The 23,029-nt window shown below is 37.3% G+C and overlaps 1 protein-coding gene and 1 non-coding gene across 2 annotated transcripts in view; one reads left to right on the top strand and one right to left on the bottom strand.

The window, feature by feature from the left end:
- LOC128053856 (multidrug resistance-associated protein 1-like) overlaps positions 1-23,029 on the top strand; it is a 95,770-nt gene that overhangs the window by 37,851 nt on the left and 34,890 nt on the right. The window contains exons 8-15 of the mRNA XM_052646323.1: positions 1,459-1,596; positions 2,957-3,103; positions 4,753-4,837; positions 4,933-4,999; positions 5,402-5,528; positions 13,669-13,845; positions 17,694-17,861; positions 19,936-20,098. Of these exons, the coding sequence (XP_052502283.1) occupies positions 1,459-1,596; positions 2,957-3,103; positions 4,753-4,837; positions 4,933-4,999; positions 5,402-5,528; positions 13,669-13,845; positions 17,694-17,861; positions 19,936-20,098 (1,072 nt within the window). The remainder of the gene's footprint in view (positions 1-1,458; positions 1,597-2,956; positions 3,104-4,752; positions 4,838-4,932; positions 5,000-5,401; positions 5,529-13,668; positions 13,846-17,693; positions 17,862-19,935; positions 20,099-23,029) is intronic.
- On the bottom strand, positions 13,331-13,403 carry TRNAS-ACU (transfer RNA serine (anticodon ACU)). Its single transcript has one exon. It is a non-coding gene; the product is annotated as a tRNA-Ser (tRNA).

Raw genomic sequence — 23,029 nt, 5'->3', positions numbered from 1 at the left:
TTTAATGGTTTAAATGTGAATCAGATCTAAAAATTACCTTCACAGTATCATCTACTAGTATTTGATAAAATAACTGGGCAACATAACCTAGCCACATTTACACATAAAACTAACCATCACAGAAAACTAAGATCATGGCATCCAATCCAATCAGTTTATGGCAAATAGATGGGAAAACAATGGAAACAGTGACAAATTTTATTTTCTTGGGTTCCAGAATCACTGTGGTCAGTGACTGCAGCCAGGAAATTAAAAGATGCTTGTTCCTTGGAAAGAAAACTGTGATAAATCTAGACAGCATATTAAAAAGCAGAGACATCATTTTACTGGCAAAGGTCCATATAGTCAAAGGTATGGTTTTTACGGTAGTCATGTGTGGATGTGAGAGTTGGACCATAAAGAAAGCTGAGTACCAAAGAATTAATGCTTTTGAACTGTGGTGTTGGAGAAGACTCTTGAGAGTTCCTTGGAAAGCAAGGAGATCAAACCAGTTAATCCTAAAGGAAATCAACCCTGAATATACATTGCAAGAACTGCTGAAGCTGAAGCTCCAATACTTTGGCCACCTGAAGCAAAGAACTGACTCATTTGAAAAGACCCTGATGCTGGGAAAGATTGAAGGCTGGAGGAGAAGGGGTGACAGAGGATGAAATGGTTGGTTGCTTTATCAAGTCAATGGACAAAAGCTTGAGCAAACTCCAGGAGACAGTGAAGGACAATGAAGCCTGGTGAGCTACCGTCCATGGGGTCACAAAGAGTTGGACGTGACTGAGCAAATGAACAACATAAGAGGCCTGGAATTTGAATGTAGGTCTGTCTAATTCTAAAAAGTATGTGGTAAGCCATTGCATGATTCTGCTTCTCCATGTTTTCCATCTCAGGAAGTAGTTTGCAATCTCAAAACACCTGTAACCTTTCGGAAAATGGCTTGACATCCCAAGACATAAGTTTTCAAGAAGTTGGGAGGCCAGGGGAGAAGCTTAACTATTAAAAGATGTGAAAAGAATAGAATTGAGAGTTGGACCAGTGGAACATTTGTCAGGATTAAACTAGACAGAGGGCTTCCCTGGTGGCTCAGACATGTCCATAATGCATCTGTGGACAAAGAGTCAAACATACCTGAGCGACTCTCACTTTCACTTTCAAGCTAGACAGAAACTGCTATGGAGCTCCAGGAGCTGGGATGTTGTCAAAGTCTGGCTCAGGAATAAGCTAGTAGTGGGTAAGAGAGACATAAGAGTGGGGAAATGGTGATTTCCTCCACCTACTCACCCTAGAAAAACACCACAGGAAATATTATGACTCAGTCGAAAACAGGAGTAATTTACTTCCTGGGTACCATTTTCACCTTCACAGTTATGAGTGTGTGTGTGTGTTACAGTGTGTGTGTATTTGTATGTGTGCATGCTTTTTTATTTCTTCTATGATATTGATTGTCATCATCTGACTTCTTTACAGATTCTCAAACTTTATGCATGGGAACCCTCCTATAAAAAGAAGATTATTGAAATTCGAGAACAGGAATTGGAAGTTCAAAAATCAGCTGGGTATCTTACTGTATTTTCCATGCTAACTTTAACTTGCATTCCATTCTTGGTAAGTGTGTATATTATTTCTTGTTTTGATTTTCAAGTTTGATTTGCATTTTCACCTTCAAATTCCCTGGAATTAAGGTTTCCAAGGTGAAGTCTATATCTAAATTTAAATTTTCAAAAAATGCAGTCATTAATCTGTAGAGAGAAGAGAATGAAAGTTTTAAAGATGGGGAAAAATTTTTGGTGCATTTACACTGGTCTGTATTTTTTATATTTAATAAGATTTTGCATCTTTGTAAATTTTTCATAGATTGAACACATGCCATCCTCAATCTTAAAAAAATATAACCTATACTTCAGAGTTCCTTTTCAGCTCGATTATTTTTCATGATTAATCCCTTTTAAGCAAGACTGAAAGGCACATTATGTAGAGTTGGAAAGGGACATTATTGAGCATTTCTACTGTGTATCAGACAAATTATATGCATTTTATTTCATTCTTGCAATACTAAGGTATTACTTTTCTCATTTCACAAGAGGAAATGGAAATAGTTTGGAAATATCCTCAGAGTTATAGAACTAGTATTTGTAGGTGAATTGATATGAATTGAAGTCTCTTTCTTTCTGTCACTTCATGCAAATATTGGGAATCTCATTCTATTTAAAGAGTATAAATTGCCTTGAGATACTGAAGCAGTGGCTGGAAGCCAAAAGATAAGAAAACCATGTATAACTGAAGGATCAATTTTAGCCACTCTCAATAGTGATGGGGTCAGGAAACATTCTATATGTCTCCCCTTTTGTTAATTTAAAATATTATTATTTTTTATTTAAACAAACGTGGATATTATGAATGTAAAAGCAATATTTACATTTGGAATACTTTAGTAAAAATAGCCAGTAAGCATTTGCTTAAGACAGTCTTATGTACATGATAAATAGTCAATACAGTCTCATGCATAAATGAACTTTTCTGCCTTTTCTAAATGAAACTTATGCAAGTAAATATAAATCCTACTAGTCATGATTTATTTATACATTCTTCAGTTAATATTAAGACACAGAGAAAGTAAAATTTCTGCATATGAGACAAAAGGTATGCACGCATCACTGGAAAAAGTTACACAAGGAAGGAAAAAATGAACTGTTGTATGTGTTAAATGGGGATAATTATGTAGTGAAAATGTGCCATGTCAAAGAAGGGAGCTGGACCTATGACATGTTCATAGGATGTCATTATCTAAGATACTTAATTGTATGGTCTGTACTAAACATTTATTTCATATTCTTCAGCAATAGTACTAAATAGTACCAAATTTTGGTAAACAACAACAACAAATGTTATTGAAGATTTCTTTCCTAATTTTGAGTCTGTAATTAATAATTGCACAATTGAAGAAAATTACATGTCTACTTTTAAGGTGTCCCTGGCAACATTTGGTGTCTATTTCTTACTGGATGAAGGAAACATTTTAACAGCCACTAAAGTGTTCACATCTATGTCTTTGTTTAATATCTTGAGGCTTCCTCTGTTTGATTTACCGATGGTGATCTCAGCTGTGGTCCAGGTACGTCCAAATTATCCTTAAACTGAGAATCATTCCTCACTGAAATCTTTAGTTTTGCATATTTCACTTCTTAATCTTTTTTTTAAATTTTGCTTTTTGTAGTTGTTTTATGCTGCTTTCAAAATTTCTCTAAGTTAATGAGCAATAGAGCATATTATATAATGAAAAGAATCATGTTTTCTTTGCCTATGCTTTTCATGTATAAAAATGACTTTTAAGCATTTCAACATGTGATATTGTTTTCTTTGCTAAGTGTTGGTTCTCTTGTTTAGCTTTTTAAAATTTGGAGTTTGACGCTATGCCATCAAATGGTTTATTTTCCGGTTTCAGTTGAAAAATTTTGAGTAAGTGATTTGCACAGTAGTAGGTCTGAATTTTCCCAGGGTTCAGCAAAACTTCATCTGTACTGAAATAATAAACTAGGGACAAAAGTGCACTGATGATATCAGTCTGTCAGCCAACCTTGTATGAGGTATCTCGTTTAGCCTGCTTTTATTGTAATCTCCAATCACGGAAGCCTCTTTAGATGCTATGATGAGTAGAAAGCAGCCAAAACCATAGGAAATCTAAAGAAGTGAGTTCTTTGATCCCTTTACCCCTAGATTTTCTCAATTAAATTTTTTCAATATCAGGTTTGGGTATTCACCGATCAAAACTTTTTCAAGTCTGGGTTCATAAACAAAGTGAATTTTTGCTTACTGGAACTAGCTCTTTGATCTAAGAACTTTTCCTTTTAATTCATAAAAATTGAGATATAGAAATTATATCTGAATGAAAAGTAACATAATTCTATAGTAAATAGCACTTAAGCTATTTTTGTTCCATAATACTGTTTTTATATTCTTTTGCTAATAATCACCAGCAGAGGGCATAGAAGCACTATTGATGCTTTTAGCACATTTCACAGCACACTTCTCTTAAAACAAATATTCTTAGAATAATGGTTCTGTTTTGCTTTTGAAACTATATTCTAGCTAAATGTCTGGTATCCCAGAGTGTTTTCCAACTCCTAGTGGTATGCTACTACTGTCACTAAACAAATAAGGAGAACAATTGTCAAAAAAAAAAAAGAAAAAGAACCAACCTTGCATACTGGTATGACACACTTGGTAAACAAAATCACAGCTTTTAATTATATCTTATCCATTAACAGTAGACATATCCTAACATAAAGTGAATAAAAATGTACTAGAGGTTTCATGCAAGTCAGTATCAGAGGAAAAATGATTCTATTTATCCTATCTGTAGCAAAACATTTATAGCTATTCTATTAATTAAATGTTACCATTGCTAAAATTATTATTTTGTTAATTCTCACAAGCAGATTTCATTCAACCAACCTGAAGTCGCTCTTAAAAACTAATTATTCTATGATTATTAATTAATCAGTTATGTTTTTGCTAGAATGTTAAGGAGAATTTTTGGCTTCTAACCCCTCATGTTTTCCTGCATATATATGTTTGTTTTGTTTTTTGATTCTTGAAACTTCTTTTTCTTTATCAATGGACTTATTTATAAACATTAAAACAATGCAAATCATGCTTGCTGAATATTTGTATCAATATCTCCAGTTTACATCAAAAACTTTTAAATGTTTTTTCATTTAACTTCTTGAAACCCAAAAATTCCATTTGTATTTATTTTGATAGACAAGAATATCACTGGTTCATTTGGAAGACTTTCTGAACACTGAGGAACTTCTTCCACATAGTATTGAAGCAAACTACATAGGAGGTTAGCAGTTCTTTTTTGTGTTTAATGTTTATTTGACTTCTGGGCTGAAGACAATTGATTCTAAGATACATTTCTGTATTTATTTTTCTTCCTAGATCATGCCATTGGTTTTATAAACGCTTCCTTTTCCTGGGATAAAACAGGGACTCCAGTATTAAAAGAGTAAGTCATGATTTGGGGAAAATTAAAAACAAAACAGAAAATTAGCATAGATTCTATCATGCCTCATGTGTTTATTTTTTAGAGGTTTTAAGCAGAAGATGAATCTATTGGAATTTGTAGGATTTTTTTAAAAACCTCTCACTACATCTTTCATGTTTATGATTGTTTTACAATCTTTTTTACCCCCTGTTCATTTCCTCTATTTTCTTTGCAGCATTTACTGCTTTCATTTTGAAAGGTTGGGTGTTTGTATAATAATGTAGGACAATGTGAATAGCAGCAATTTCAAAGATGATGCCCTGTATATAGTGACTTGTGATACAGTGACTTTTCTGGGAATATACATTAAAAACAATTATAACAGAACTTCCTATATCATCTCTTTCTTTCTTTGTTGTGCAGCTTGAACATAAAGATTCCAGAAGGAGCCTTAGTGGCTGTTGTAGGGCAAGTTGGGTCTGGAAAATCATCTGTGCTTTCTGCAATTCTTGGGGAAATGGAGAAACTAAAAGGAGTAGTCCAAAGAAAGGTAAAGTCAACAATGCATTCTTTGCACATCTCCTAGTGTAATGGACTACAGCCAGCACATCGTTAGTGTCAATAAGAATTTATCAAGTTGAATTGAAGAACGAAGTATTTAATGAGCATTTCTAGTTTGTAACAAACATTTAAATTTCTACAGAAATTGATTTGCTATGGATGGATTAGTCAGAGCATTCTGTCCTCCATATACTTCAGCAAATCATTTAGGAATGCTTATGGTAATTGTTTGATGATATTAACTAAATTGCAACCAATTATGGAGAAATGAATGTGGTTTATAACATAATTTGATTAGGTTTCTAATTATCATTCATTGCAATGTTTCCTAAGTAATTACGGCCATTCCATTTCTAAGAAATGGTGTAGTTGCTCACAAGAAGGATCTCTGACCTAGGAAAATCTCAGGAAAATAATAATCATTAATAGCTTACATTTAAATTTCAGCTTTTGGACTATGGAGAGGTCTACTTCCAGCCATTTGTTCTATTCTTAAAGGTCAATAGGAATAAGAATTCAACACGTTCTTCATCTGCTATTTCTTTTTTGAAGTAGTACTTCAATGGCTAGCCAATGAATTTTTCCTTAGACCTACTCCCTAAGAAGGTAAAATATTACCTAATCACTCCTTCTCACTTCTGACAATATGGAGAGGCTCTGTGAATATGAAACTAATGTCTTCATAGTTTTTTTGTTTTTTTCCTCTAGGAAAAATCAACTCCAGACCTTTTTATTTTTGTTCATGATGTATTATTCCTTGTTGTGTATATTTATTCTCCTCTGGAGAAGGAAACCGCAGCCCCCTCCAGTATTCTCACCTTGAAAATCCCATGGACAGAGGAACCTGGTGGGCTACATTCCGTGGGGTCACAAAGAGTCAGACACAACTGAGCAACTAAGCGTGTCTTTATATCTTTCCTGATTCTAGGTCTTTAGTGATTAATTGGTAAAGAATCCACTTACAATGTGGGAGACCTGGGTTCCATCCCTGAGTTGGGAAGATCCCCTGGAGAAGGGACTGGCAACTTTTCCAGTATTCTGGCCTGGAGAATTCCATGGGCTGTGTAGTCCATGGGGTTGCAAGAGTCAGACACAACTGAGTGACTTTCAAGTTCAAGTTCAATTTCATGTCTTTATATTTTTCCTGATTCCAGGTTTTTAGTGATTAATTTTTTATTTATTTTTCTCTCATCGAAACATATTCTTAGTTTGGAATCAAGCATAATTTCAAGGACTTTTTCTGATAAGATTACACTTAATAAATACCACTACTTTTAACTTTAAATATACTATCTTTTCTACTTATGTTCTCTTTAAAGATTACAATCAGCCATTAGTCTGTTGATTAAGATGACTATAAATTTTCCTATCCCAGTTCAGTACAGTTCAATCACTCAGTCGTGTCTGACTCTTTGAGAACCCATGAACCACACCATGCCAGGCCTCCCTGCCCATCACCAACTCCCGGAGTCCACCCAAACCCATGTCCATCAAGTCGGTGATGCCATCCAACCATTTCATCCTCTGTCATCCCCTTCTCCTTCTGCCCTCAATCTTTCCCAGCATCAGGGTCTTTTGAAATGAGACAGCTCTTCACATCAGGTGGCCAAAGTATTGGAATTTCAGCTTCAACATAAGTGCTTCCAATGAACACCCAGGACTGATCTCCTTTAGGATAGACTGGTTGGATGTCCTTGCAGTCTAAGGGCCTCTCAAGAGTCTTCTCCAACACCACAGTTCAAAAGCATCAATTCTTCAGCGCTCAGCTTTCTTTATAGTCCAACTCTCACATCCATACATGACCACAGGAAAAACCATACCCTTGACTAGATGGACCTTTGTTGGCAAAGTAATATCTCTGCTTTTGATTACGCTGTCTAGGCTGGGCATAACTTTCCTTCCAAGGAGTAAGCATCTTTTAATTTCATGGCTGCAATCACCATCTGCAGTGATTTTGGAGCCCCCAAAAATAAAGTCAGCCACTATTTCTACTGTTTCCCTATCTGTTTGCCATGAAGTGATGGGACCAGATGCCATGATCTTTGTTTTCTGAATGTTGAGCTTTAAGCCAACTTTTTCACTCTTCTCTTTCACTTTCATCAAGAGGCTCTTTAGTTCTTTTTCACTTTCTGCCATAAGGGTGGTATCATCTGTATCTGAGGTTATTGATATTTCTCCCAGCAATCTTGATTCCAGCTTGTGCTTCCTCCAGCCCAGCATTTCTTATGATATACTCTGCATATAATTTAAATAAGCAGTGTGACAATGTACAGCCTTGAGGTACTCCTTTTCCTATGTGGAACCAGTCTGGTGTTCCATGTCCAGTTCTAACTGTTGCTTCCTGACCGGCATACAGGTTTCTCAAGAAGCGGGTCAGGTGGTCTGGTATTCCCATCTCTTTCAGAATTTTCTACAGTTTATTGTGATCCACGCTGTCAAAGGCTTTGGCATAGTCAAGAAAGCAGAAATAGATGTTTTTCTGGAACTCTCTTGCTTTTTCCATGATCCAGCAGATGTTGGCAATTTGACTTCTGGTTCCTTTGCCTTTTCTAAAACCAGCTTGAACATCTGTAAGTTCACAGTTCCTGTATTGCTGAAGCTTGGCTTAGAGAATTTTAAGTATTATTTTACTAGCGTGTGAGATGAGTGCAATTGTGCAGCAGTTTGAGCATTGTTTGGCATTGACTTTCTTAGGGATTGGAATGAAATTGACCTTTTCCAGTCCTGTGGCCACTGCTGAGTTTTCCTAATTTGCTGGTATATTGAGTGCAGCACTTTCACAGCATCATCTTTTAGGATTTGAAATAGGTCTACTGGAATTCCATCACCTCCACTAGCTTTGTTTATAGTGATGCTTCCTAAGGCCCACTTGACTTCACATTCCAGGATGTCTGGCTCTAGGTGAGTGATCAAACCATCATGATTATCTGGTTTATGATGATTTTTTTGTACAGTTCTTCTGTGTATTCTTGCCACCTCTTCTTAATAGCCTCTGCTTCTGTTAGGTCCCTACTATTTCTGTCCTTTATTGAGTCCATCTTCGCATGAAATGTTCCCTTGGTATCTCTAATTTTCTTGAAGAGATCTCTTGTCTTTCCCATTCTATTGTTTTCCTCTATTTCTTTGCATTGATCACTGAGGAAGGCTTTCTTATCTCTCCTTCTATTCTTTGGAACTCTGCATTCAAATGGGTATATCTTTCCTTTTCTCCTTTGCTTTTCACTTCCCTTCTTTTCACAGCTATTTGTAAGTCCTCCTCAGACAGCCATTTTGTTTTTTTGCATTTCTTTTTCTTGGGAATGGTCTTGATTCCTGTCTCCTGTACAGTGTCACAAACCTCAGTCCATCGTTCATCAGGCACTCTGTCTATCAGATCTCGTCACTTAAATCTATTTCTCACTTCCACTGTATAGTCATAGTGGATTTGATTTAGGTCATACCTGAATGATGTAGTATTTTCTCCACTTTCTTCAATTTCAGTCTGAATTTGGCAATAAGGAGTTCATGATCTGAGCCACAGTCAGCTCCCAGTCTCGTTTTTGCTGACTGTATAGAGCTTCTCTATCTTTGACTGCAAAGAATATAATCTATCTGACTTCGGTGTTGACCATCTGGTGATGTCCATGTGTAGTCTTCTCTTGTGTTCTTGGAAGAGGGTGTTTGCTATGACCAGTGCGTTCTCTTGGCAAAACTCTATTAGCCTTTGCCCTGCTTCATTCTGCACTCCAAGGCCAAATTTGCCTGTTACTTCAGGTGTTTCTTGACTTCCTACTTTAGCGTTCCAGTCCCCTATAATGAAAAGGACATCTTTTGGGGGTGTTAGTTCTAGAAGGTCTTGTAGGTCTTCATAGAACTGTTCAACTTCAGCTTCTTCAATGTTACTATTCGGGGTATAGGCTTGGATTGCCGTGACATTGAATGGTTTGCCTTGGAACGAACAGAGATCATTCTGTCATTTTTGAGACTGCATCCAAGTACTGCATTTCGGACTCTTTTGTTGACTATGATGGCTACTGCATTTCTTCTAAGGGATTCCTGCCCACAGTAGTAGATATAATGTTCATCTGAGTTAAATTCACCCATTTCAGTCCATCTTAGTTCACTGATTCCTAGAATATAGATGTTCACTCTTGCCATCTCCTGTTTGACCACTTCCAATTTGCCTTGATTCATGGACCTAACATTCCAGGTTCCTATGCAATATTGCTGTTTACAGCATTGAACTCTGCTTCCATCACCAGTCCCACTCACAACTGGGTGTTGTTTTTGCTTTGGCTCCATCCCTTCATTCTTTCCGGAGGTTTTTCTCCACTGATCTCCAGTAGCATATTGGGCACCTACCGACCCAGGGAGTTCATCTTTCAGTGTCCTGTCATTCTGCCTTTTCATACTGTTCCTGGGGCTCTCAAGGCAAGAATACTGAAGTGGTTTGCCATTCCCTTCTCCAGTGGACCACATTCTGTTAGATCTCTCCACCATGACCCGGCTGTCTTGGGTGGCCCCACATGGCCAGTAAATATCCTTTAAAAATATAATACTTGTCATATTGGTATATATGATTTTATTGACATATTGATTTTATTTTCATTCAGTTTCTTCAATTTTCAGAAAGCGACTATTGAGCATATACTATGTGCCTGGTGTAGTACCAAGGAAATAAACATGAATAGGATATGCTACTTTTCTTAAAGAGTTTGTAGTCAAGTGAGGGAGATGCTAAAATCAATTACAATAAATATTTTGATTTTTGAAATGAAACTATAAAAAGCAACAAATTCTGCTTTGAAGAGTTAAAAAAATAATCAAAATAGGTAGCCTTTTATTTAATCTTGAAAAATGATAAGGAATTCATCAAGATAAAACCAATATCACTTTTAAGTTTCACATGATACATAAATGATAATAATAAACTTAAATTTTAAGGATCAGATTGAATAAGATAATGCGCGAAGACCTAGACTGGTTCTTGGCACAGAGTCAGTCATGTGGCTCCCTAAGAATTTTTATGGTTATTGTTATCTTCATTATGATTGTTGAGGGGCTCGTGGTAAGACTTAAAGATTATTTCTGATACTTTTGAGGATTCATAGTTATGAAAGTGTTCATGGTGATAATAGATACCATAACATTGCTATTACTAATCATAAAGTAGAGAGGACTCACTTTGTTTATATTAAGCAAGGGATGTGAAAGAGAGACAGTATTATCTGTCTATATAACTGGCCACTTTGTTCTTTAGGAAGCTTATTGGTCTGGATCAGTGGCAAGATTTTAATTATTTCACATTCTGAATTATTCCATATTCCATACTCTCAGTTATTTCCTAAAACAAGTCTAATGCTAAACTTATAAGTATTACCCTGATTATCTCTAATTTAATAGTAATGGGCTTCCCTGGCGGCTCTGATGGTAAAAAAAAAAAAGTCTGCCAGCAATTTGGGAGACCCAGGTTCAATCCGTGGGTTGGGAAGATCTCCTGGAGAAGGGAATGGCAACCCACTACAGAATTCTTCCCTGGAGAATTCCATGGACAGAGAAGCCTGGAGGGCTACAGTCCATGTGTGGGGTCACGAAAAGATGGGACACCATTGGGTGACTGATGCTTTCACTCTCAATCATAATAATGGCATGGCCAACCTAACATTGGTATTTATAAGGTGCTTTTGTTTACATCTTTCTGTTTCTCAAGGTTTCACATTCTCAATTGTTTGATGCATATCATTACAGTGTACAAATTCTAAGATCCCTTATTCCCAGTATCAGAAGTTTATACCAGACATCATTCATGTAGCATATCCAATATTCAGTGTTCTTTGATGGAACATCAGAGATTTAGAGTCCATTTTTTAATTAATCAAACTGCTATTGTAGTTTTATTATTAAGAATGAAATGAAACAAATACACATTTTCATTTGTATGTGAGATGTAATGATAATACAAGGAAAGTTTTACATCTCTGTGAAAATTTATCAACTCTTTTTCAGCTCCTGTTACACCAATACATTAAGTCCCTATTTCTCAATGTAGTATTTAGTTTCTATTTTATATTATACACCATTTTCCCCTGTTCTGCATTCTTCTTTCCTATGTTCTTCACTCTCTGTTCTCCTTATCTTGCCTGATGTATATCAAGAATTCAGAATCTCCATCACCTGAGGACTGATTTATTATGCTATCCTAATCAAAGGTTATTCACTAAGCGAGGTAGTTCAAGAGCAATTACTTTTGGGTTCAAGATCAAGTCAGATCGAATTATATTGTTTTGGCTCAAAATCCATTCTGTGTCTTACTTGCTCAACAAAGAAGAATTAAAAGTTAATCTCCGTTCTTCAGAGCAGTTGGTAGAAATCACAAGACTGGTAGTTACTTACAGGTCTATGTCAGAAAGTACTTTAAATGTACAGTATTGTTAGAGTGAGGAATAATCAGAGTACTCAAGTCAGTGTTTGGATAGAGTCCATGGGGCAGATTGAAAGGTGAGTCTCTAGTTCAAATACTGGGAGTCCTTTAGAAGACAAAGGTTGGTTAAAAGAATATTTCATGCATCAGAGTTATTCAGGAATAATGTCAAGACATCAGATTATCAGAAAATGAATTTAAGAGCAGTGAGTGCATGGAAGACACAGGAATGTGGTGTCCAGAGCCCCCTTCTAGGGGGCTTGCCACCAGCTTTGGGAGTACATCAAACACATTAGCACCTTTGTGATGGCTTGCTGGGTTCCAACCATAAAGGCCAGGCCAGTTCAGCCTAACAACAGAATCCCTCTGCTGGGTAATACACTTCCACAGCTCTCTGGAAGGTTGATCAAATCTTTCTTGGATCTGGGTCACCATGTGACCTACCCCTCTATCCAATCCTGCTTCTCCATTTCCTTTCCATAAGAATTCCACAGGAATTCATCCCTCCAAAACAACTTGCACCCAGACTTCAGTGTTATGGACTGAATTGTCTTCTCGCCATATCCATATGTCAAAGTTCTAACCCCCAGTACCTGAGAATGTGACTGTATTTGGAGATAGGGTCTTCAAGGGGGCCATAAGTTAAAATAAGGTTAATAGGGTGGGCCCTTTGGCTGATATCTTAGGAAAAGAAATTAAGACACATACACAAAGGAAGGACCATGTGAAGACTGGGGAGAAGACAGCCATCTTCAAGCCAAGGAGATGGGTCTTAGGAGAAACCAGTCATGCTGTCCTGGTCATGATGCCAGTTGTCTTGCTGTTCACACTGTGCCCACTGTTCGTTGAACCCAGGGTAGGCAAGGTGCAAGCTAAGAGGCTGGAAGAAGATGGGAAGAGCTGCAGGAACTGCAGACATGTTTATTCTCTCCTGGCTGGCACAGCAGCCGTAGCAGCAGACACGCTATTTTCTCTGCTCTCATGGCTGACCCAACAGACACAGCTGTGACATAGCAGTAATGCCACCACTTTCTAGGTGGAGCTCACATATCCCTACAGCACAAACAGCTCGTGACCAACCAAGTACCTCATGATGTGCGTGTGCAGTGCTATGAATGACCTCAGCTGTCACAGGGTCATTATTCATAGAATGTGGGGTGAGGGAGTCTGAACACACCATCTTGGCTAATTTACTCTCTCCTCACATGTGCCAACACCTTGATCTCAGAATCGAGAAGAAAAAAAAAAAAATTCTATTGTTTAAGCCACTCAGTTCATGTTACCTTGTGAGAGTAGGAAGAGCTGACTAGTAAATGCAGTGTCTGCCAAAAATCTCACCAGGGACCTTTGATAGAAAGGAAATGGGTTGCCTTTTCTTTCTCCAGGGGATCTTCCCAACCCAGGGATCGAACCTGGGTCTCCCGCATAGTAGGCAGATGCCTTTACCATCTGAGCCACCAGGGAAGTCTTGGTAGAAGCTACTTGAAAGTAAATAAAAAACACAAAGTAATTCATTTGAAGGGGCCTCTAATAAAAATACATAAGATTAAAACAGGATATAAGATTAAAATATATATGGAATATATTTACATTTAAGAAATAATCTAATCTTTTTTAAAAATTCAATTTAAAGGAACCAAAACCTTGGACAAATATGTTCCCCTTATCAGGCACATGCAAGTTCTCCTTTCCCCTGTTAAGAGTATTTCTTTTATTTTTTCTTTTTTAGGGCTCCGTGGCTTATGTTTCCCAGCAGGCCTGGATTCAGAATTGCATTTTGCAAGAAAACATTCTCTTCGGCTCTGTCATGCAGAAGCAGCTTTATGAGAGAGTTTTGGAAGCCTGTGTTCTCCTTCCTGATTTGGAGCAGTTACCAAATGGAGATCAAACTGAGATTGGAGAAAAAGTAAGGAAAACATATTTTATCCCATGCAGGAATAACATTCCAATCAGCAGCACTAATAAAACATCTATAGCCCTTTTCCTGAGGTCTTGAAGAGCTACACAACTATAATTTTTAAAAGTTATTGTAGAAGTCCTATGAAAGACATGGCAGTATTAAGGATGAATAATTATTTATTTTTTATTGACTACTTGGAAAGCAGGTTAAAAATCAGCAGGAAATTCTGTTGTTAGTGTCTGTACAGGGGAATGAAAGCCCACCAAGAGGATCATCAACACTTTGCCTTAGTTTCTGGCATAATGCTCTTCGCTATCTAATGAGGGAGCAGTAGTTTTGTTTCTTTGTGAATCTCTTGCGCACAAAGTCAAGCCTAGGAGAGTAGCAGCGGAGCCCCAGTCTCCAGCGGTGGCACCAAGACCAGGTTCCAACAAAGCTCCGAGACGGCACTGTCATTATGTACCCGTTCCATGCTCACACATTCTTCCTTAGGAGGAGCTTGTTTCCCAGACGTCATATTCTTTGTTCTATTTGTTTTCATCGAGTTAATGAATAGTGACTCCGGGAGTTAGTGATGGAGAGGGAGGCCTGGCGTGCTGTGATTTATGGGGTTACAAAGAGTCGGACACGACTGAGCGACTGAACTGAACTGAACTGGATGAAGAGTTATCATGCTGCCCAGTGTTTTGTAGTTAAAAACAAAACAAAGTAAGATATCACAAGTCAAATAATGAATCCCAAGAGATTATCCCCAATCCTTGACTAAAATCCATTAATTAAACATGAATGCAAAAGCAGCCTCTGCCTACGATTCACATGTACTATGAAGATAAGTAAATAATCCTTAGTGTTTTGAATTTCTGAGAAGAGAGTTAGCATCATGTTGTTAAGCGTTTTTACCCTGGCCTCTTATTATTTAATTGTCTTGTTATATAAATTGAAAACCATAAACAAAATTGTAGAAAGTGCCAGTATTTAAAATCTAGGATGTACACTTTGCTGTACATCTGAAGCTAACACAACATTGTAAATCATCTATATTTCAATAAAATATAAAAGCTAGGACAAGGTAGATCTTACCTTTTAACTAGACTTACACTGTTTTTATTCATAACCTGTTACTTTGCAGATGTATGTTTTCAAAGTGTAAAGTAGATTTAATTTTTTGCAACCTCTGTGTTTTTTCTGGCATCTTCACTATCCCTCTAGGCAATAGCACCATAGCTAAAATTATACAGAAATGCGACTCCTTCAAACTTGTTAATACATGTTGAATATTTTGCTGATAAAGCCAATCTTTAATAATATGAAATAGCTAATGCGTGTGTGCATGCTCGGTCGCTTCAGTCATGTCCTACTCTTTGCGACCCTATTGTAGCCCACCAGGCTCCTCTGTCCATGGGATTCTCCAGGCAACAATACTGCAGTATGTTACCATTCTCTTCTCCAGGGGATCTTCCCAATCCAGGGATCAAACCAGCATCATTTATGTCTCTTACATTGGCAGGCAGGTTCTTTACCACTATTGCCACTTGGGAAGATGGAAATAGCTAATCATATGTAACTAAAAAATTAAAGTGGAAAATTAAAAATGTGAACTATAGGTTTAATAGTCCTTAAGTGTTATTACCACTTTTAAATTCTGCTTTTTATATTTTATAATTAAATTTCTCCCAATCTGATGATGTACCTTAAAAATGTAATCGAATATTTCGGAAGGATATCTGTTTACAGCTGTTTATGGTCCATGGGTTCACAAAGAGTCAGACTCGACTTGCCAACTAAAAAATGAGATGACAAAGATAATAAATGTGGGATTTTTCTTCATCTTTATTATCTTTTTCTTTGATGTAATTCAATTGAACACAAATATTTATTAATCTGTTATTTGCCCTTTTTCTACAATGGAGTGCATAAGGGTGAGCAAGAGAGCTATCGCTTTGTCTGCAAGGGATTGGAATCAACTGGATCTCTGCCAATGATGTTATCAATTGCCTTTACCAGTATTTATTTGGACACTATGTGCTGGGAGTGCAAGGGTAAACTAGGTAGGAGTGGATAGGAGAATGAGATGCTGACATGAGTATTGCTATTTCTAGCAATGGATGAGTAAACAGAAAACTATAAGACAAGAAGGAAGGGAAGGAATCGCTTTACCTGAAACTCTGGGTAGAAGATTGATTTCAAAGAATACTTGCAGTGTGTAGCTTTTGAGTTGCAAAGGGAGGGTGTGGGTGCCCAAGCAGAGTGAACACTCTGTGCAGATAGGAGACGGCAGGCTAGTCTGATTGTAGGTCAGTCACTTGAGGGCAGCATTGGGTGAGTGGTTGAAAGATGAATTAATGCCAAAATATAAGTGCCTTGGATTTCTACTAAGGAATTTGCTGTTGCTCATGAATGATGAGAAGAGAAAGAAGTGGCTATCCAAGGTTTTTAAGCAAGATGACATAATTGCAGGATACATCATGACAAGTCAGAGGACGGATTAGAGAGAGAAGTGATTGAGTGACAATAGCTAATGTGTATTATATCTGTACTCAGTATTGGATTCATCCTAGATAGTTTAAGCTCATTAAATGCTCATGACAAACCCGTGATTGGAGACTGTTACAATCACACATACTCACAGATATATGAATCATATTACTTTGTTGTATTTATGTATCATATTACTTTGTATGTATTTTTTTGCTCTTGTCTCCTTTGCTAAAATATGACCTCCCCATGACAGAGGCTCAGTTTCATTTATCATTAAATCCCAAGTGCTAGCATAGCTCTCCACCCGAAGAAGGAATGGCAACATATTTCAGTATTTTTGCTGGGGAATTCCACGGAGGGAAGCAGGCTACAGTCCGTGGGGTCTCAAAGAGTCGGACATGACTGAGAGACTAGCACTTTCATATTCTTTAACAGCTCTCAGAATATAGTAGATATTTGTTGAGTAGAGGGAAGATGAAAAAGGCAAAGAAGCAATGGCATTTTATAATTAAAGGGCACTGGTTAAGTTATGTGCTGCATGGAGAGCTTTTAAACCAGATCTGTAAACACTGAATATAAAATAAATCAAGTACATTGGGCCTGGCCACATAATTCTCCATACATAGCTGTACATGTCGATTCTAATTCTCACATAGAGTGATGTATATTCCTTATTCTTGCTTCTTAGAGTTGTACTTTTGCCAGTAAGACTTGTAGTAATCTTTCTACAGAAGAAAATAGGACATGTTGATTACTGCTTTGGTAATTTAGCTATTATTCTCAATTTCCTATATGTCAATTTAAAAATTATCAGCAGTGTGAGTATACAAATGACAGCCAAAAAAGTCTCCTTTAATATTCCACAGGCACAACCTTTCAGAGGTAAGGAATTGGACATTGTTTTCTCCATAACTGTTAGTATCTACTTTTTAAAAGCAAGCAATTAAGAGAAAGCAGATATGTCTGTTAATTTACACAAATTAATGGCACTGGGAAATAGAGGCTTTTGGAATTTCAGAAGAAAGAAAGGTTGAAATGTGAATCCTGAGTTATTACCTATCCCTGCTACAGAAGAGAATTTGGACATAACTGTTCTTTGGTGCTTCCCAGTTGGCGCCATGGTAAAGAACCTACTTGCCAGTGGAGGAGACCTGGGCTAGATCCCTGGGTCAGAAAGATCCCCTATAGAAGGGAATGGCTACCCCCTCAGTATTCTTGCCTGGAGAATCCCATGGACAGAGGCGCCTGGTGGGCTCCAGCCCTTAGTGTCGCAGAGTCAGACATGACCGGAGCAACTGAGCACACGCTCATGCACGCCTGTGTTCTTTGAGATTTACACATTTTTCCTACTTTTTTTCCTCCTGCTTCATTTTCAGGGTGTGAATATAAGTGGTGGACAGAAGCATCGAGTGTGTCTGGCCAGAGCTGTCTACAGTGGGGCTGACATCTACCTCCTGGATGATCCCTTGTCTGCAGTTGATGTTCGTGTTGCAAAGCAGCTTTTTGAAAATGTGATTGGGTCCTCTGGCATGTTAAGGAACAAGGTAGCCACAGCATCACAGATGCTTGTGTGAGGGAAAGGGAGAATAATCTACGTAGCATTGGGCACCGAATTCTAATATTTTATTTGTTGGTGCAGAGTAGTCAAATTTCACCTAAAGAATGGGATGGTATATTGCTCTTTCACAGACTTTAATGAACATTTAAAAATTCTTACAAGTTTACTTATGTGATTACTACCTCATTGATTCATACTGTGTCCAAAGGTGATTTACACATCAAAATGAGTGATTTAAGTTTAGCTGACCATTTTTTGGAAAAATGGAATTTTGTTGTATGGCACTCTTATGGAAAATAGTATTTATTATTTTTTACTTAAAATTAGGTATTTTAAACACAACCTTAATAACAATCCAATTGTTTTGTGAAGGAACAAAAGAAAAAAGAATTAATATTTACCAAGTGCATATCATATTTGACACTAGTTAAATATGACTAATTTGACACTAAATTTGTTCATTTAGTTCTTATAGAAAGTCTCTGAGATAAGCATTATCAATACTCCTGTTTTATATATGAAGAGACTTGGAACTCATAATGACTTGATATAGTTTGCCCAATTTAGGAACCACAGAAATTTTTTTTTTTTTTTTGGCTGTGCTGGGTCTTCATTGCTGTGCAGGCTTCCTCTAGTTGTGGAGAGCAGGGTCTGCTCTCTAGTTGCGGTGTACGGGCCTCTCATTACAGTGGTTTCTCTTGAGGCAGAGCACAAGCTCTGTGGGCAGGGGTTTCGGTAGCTTCAGCACATGAGCTAATAGTTGTGGTTCTCAGCTCTAGGGCTCAGGCTCAATAGCTATGGTACGCACAGGCTTAGTTGCTCTGCAGCATGGGGGGTCTTCCCGAATCAGGGATAACACCAATGTCTCCTGCATTGGCAGATGGATTCTTTACCACTGAACCACCAGGGAAACCCCAAGAACCACAGAGATTTTTAAAAGTCTCTCTGACTGCAGAGCCATATGCATGTATCCACAGTGTGTGCTTATAAATTTATTTAAACAGAGAATTCTGGAAAAAGTAAATAAATGTATAAGATGGCAAAATGAATATGTAGGTAAATCACAGACAAATGTCTTTACTTATTGAAATGAACCCAAGATAAATCTTCTCATTCAATTTAGTGTATATTATACAATAATATGGAAAGATTTAAAATTAAAGATTATGTGTTATAACTTAAACATGTTTTTGTAACACTACGTGCATGCTAAGTTGCTTCAGTTGTGTCCAACTCTTTCCAACGCCATGGACTGTAGCCTGCCAGGCTTCTCTGTTCACGGGATTCTCTAGGCAAGAAAACCCACTAGAGTGGGTTGCCATGCCCTTCTCCAGGGCATCTTCCCAGGGCTTGAACCCAGGTCTCTTGCATCTCCTGCATTGGGAGGCCAGTTCTTCACCAGTAGCACCACCTGGGAAGCCCCTTGTAACAGTACAGGACCTTCAAAAAAGGATGCAAGAATGACAGTTATAAGACTGTTTTTAATTTGTTGTAAATTTGATTCATTCTTAATGAATGAAGAAAAACTGAACTAATGGGGTAAAACATTTGCTGACTATTTTTTTTATTTTTGTCAAGTAGTGTATCATCATTCACTGTGAAATATTTATGTGCTATCTTAAACTGGTGCCTCCCAAGAATTATACTCTAAAATAGTAAAGACAAAAAATAATGATTGCTGCTCTCTTTTTTTAAATTTTATTTATTTATTTTTAGTTGTGCTAGGTCTCCATTGCTGTGCAATCTTTTCTCTAGCTGCAATGCATGGGCCTTCTTATTGTGGTGGCTTCTGTTGTTGTGGAGCACAGACTCTAGGGGGATCGGGCTTAGTAGCTGCGGCATGTGAGCACAATAGTTGTGGTCCCCAGCTCTAGATCACAGTCTCAGTAGTTGTGACGCGTGGGCTTAGCTCCTCTTCCCTGACCAGGGATGGAACCCGTGTCTTACATTGTCAGGTGAATTTTTTACCACTGAGCCACCAGAGACGCCCTGAAGCTCTCTTTAAAATAGTTATTTTGACCATCCTTTGTTAACCCAAGGGATAAAATACTCTTTTTCAGACTCGAATTTTAGTGACACACAACCTCACACTTCTACCACAGATGGATCTCATTGTTGTGATGGAAAGTGGCAGAGTAGCACAGATGGGAACATACCAGGAAATTCTGTCTAAAACCAAAAATCTCACGAGTTTGCTTCAGGCCTTCAATGAACAAGAAAAAGGTGAGGACACAAATAAGCCTAAGATACAGTGTGCTAACCCATTCTGAAAGGCCATTGATTGTCTGATTTCTTACTCCGCATTTTTCTTCATTCATGATTGTTAAGTCAGGAGCCGAATATCTTCCTTTCTCTAGAAAAGAAACAAATACTTTGGGATACATCAGCTAAAAATCAACCTCATATATGATTTTTAAGCAAAATGTTATGCCCCAGGATCAGTTTGTTCATCTATGAAATAAGAGGTTAGATAATTTATGAACTCTACTGCAAATTTAGAATATAATGAATCTAAACATTCTGCTTTGTTTACATTAGATCCATATCAAATAAATAATAAGTCTTTAAACTGTATTATTGCATGTTGTGGGAGAGAGACAAACAAAAAGAAAATCTGAAGAATGACAAAGGGGAATAATTGCTGTCTAACTTTTACAAAACAACTAATGAGTTTATTTACTACTAATTCTTATTTCTATAGTCCTAGCATTTTAAATTAAGATCCAAAGATGTTTGTAGAAATGAAGCTGTTTAATCTTTATGTAATTAGGACACGAGGGTGTTTGAAATCAGCATTAGTTTAATGTTCTAGAGATACATCATTTTCCCACTCTGAAAACTTGATATGCCATTATCTCTTTTCCCAGCTATAGATGGTTTCTCATATAGACCACCATCATGATCCTTGTGCTATACCTTTCTGGGACACCACTGAGAAATGACTATAAAATCAGTGAACTATTTCAAAATTCCAGGCTAAAAAGAAACATAGGGTTATGTCTTAGAATTTTCTGCATGAACTGTTATCTATTAATTCGCTTTACATTTTACCTGGATGTAAAGGTCAGAAAGATATGAAACCAGTTCATAATAGGATCAGTGCAATTTAGTATTTGAATGCCATGAAATCAACAAAACAAAGCCATTTTGCTGGTTTTTTCTAAGCTAAACACATTAGGTATGCACTACTATTTTTTTATTCCTTGTTTACACTCCTTTCTCAAATTGAAATGTTCTACATGTAGATGCATTCAGAAATATCTGATGCATCGTCAGATGGCTGTGGTCATTCTTAGTAAGAGAGGCACCTTATCTTTTCTTAAAGGCTAGCAATTTTGGAAATGAGCCCTTGCCTGCTTGGTCAGCCTAAGTAATAACTTACGTTTAGTGTGTAGGAAAGGCAGGTCTATGAGTATCTCTGAGGGCTAGAATGAGGATGCAGTCTGTCATTGTCTCTGTCCCCAGCACTTAGGTAGCCTCATGCTAGGCACTCCATAACTGTTAAACAGATGAATTTGCCTCCATTGTTTCTACCAAAAGTATGTCTATTCAGAGTTAATGGAATGATTTGTAATGAGCCAGTATTGCTATTTATTTTAAAGATCACATGAAATATAAGTTACATTACCTTGGGAAATATAGCTTTAAAAGCAGGCAATATGTAAGTTTTAAGTTCAATATTTAATTGCCCATAAAATATGGAACACACTTTTGAAAGCTGCGGCTCTTGTTTAAATCTCCAGTTTTGGAAAAAAACATCATTCCTTCCCAGCACTGATAAAACTTCTTAAGTACACCAGTCCTCTGCGGTAACAAGTGGAAAATATTCTTGAAGCTGGGCTGACATTAATAGATGTTACAATCTCACCATCAGAAAAATGCCATAATTAGAAAAATGTAAATGGAACTTTTTTCTAATTATTTCAATATTGTGTGTTCTCTGTTACAATTCAGAAAGGTGGTGAGTAGAGATCATTTTTATACTGGAACTAGAATATGTTTTCCAAAGTGAATATTTCTGGGATTTTGATTTTTTGGATGCTGAGTAAAAAATGCATGAAAGCTTTTAAAAAGCAGGCAAAATAGTACTCATGGTAATGCTAGATAGATAGATATATGTAAAAGGTCAGCCATATATATTGTCATTTTATTACTGATCACACAGAACAGGGCAAAAAATAGATTAACTGATATAAAATTGATAATAAAACATCCCAGCAAACAACTTCAAATCTAGCTACAGTTAGTGTCACATGCCTGCAGTGATTTCCCTTGGATTTGGGCCAGCGGTGTCCAGTCCTCTACTATGTCCCTGCTCTGCCTTTCCTCACTGCTGATGACCCAGACACTTGTTCTTTTCCTATCATTCGCCCTCTCGCTACCAGAGCTGATGACAGATAAGTAGAGTTTATGGGCTTCCCTCATAGCTCAGCTGATAAAAGAATCTGCCTGCAATGCAGGAGACCCCGGTTTAATCCTAAATCAGGAAAATCCACTGGAGAAGGGTAGGCTACCCACTCCAATATTCTTGGACTTCTCTTGTGGCTCAGCTGATAAAGAAATCGCCTGCAATGTGGGAGACCTGAGTTCAATCCCTGGGTTGGGAAGATCCCTTGGAGAAGGGAAAGGCTACCCACTCCAGTATTCTGACCTGGAAAATTCCATAGACTGTATAGTCCATGGGGTCACAAAGAGTCGGACACGGCTGAGCGACTTTCACTTTCTTTCAAGTAGAGTTTATATTATTATTTGGTTTGGATACATCAGATCTTCAAAAATCCATCCAGCTCTGAAAAACCTACAAGTCTCACCTCATGGGTATATTATAAACCAGAATCGATCAGGAGTGAGAGAAGACTTTATCAAAAAAGATATGAAAAATAAAAGCCAAAAGTATGAAACATAAAGGTAAATTTACATATTTATCACTTTAGGCTCTTATTCATATTAATAATACTTATGATAGCTAGGATGTCTTGGATATTAATTTTGTCAGTATATTCACAAATGTTTTGCTTAAATCTCTCCCAAAACCTCCTGAGGGTGCATGGTCCTGATTTTACAAAGAGAATATGTATCTTGCACAAGTTAAGACAGATGATAAATTGCAAAATTTAAATCCATCACTGCCTCTGTTGCATGCCAGGGGCCAAT

Source organism: Budorcas taxicolor, chromosome 1 (assembly GCF_023091745.1).
Source record: "Budorcas taxicolor isolate Tak-1 chromosome 1, Takin1.1, whole genome shotgun sequence".
Taxonomy (NCBI): Eukaryota; Metazoa; Chordata; class Mammalia; order Artiodactyla; family Bovidae; genus Budorcas; species Budorcas taxicolor.
The sequence above is the reverse complement of the archived record's forward strand: the minus strand, read 5'-3'. Positions and strand labels throughout refer to the sequence as shown.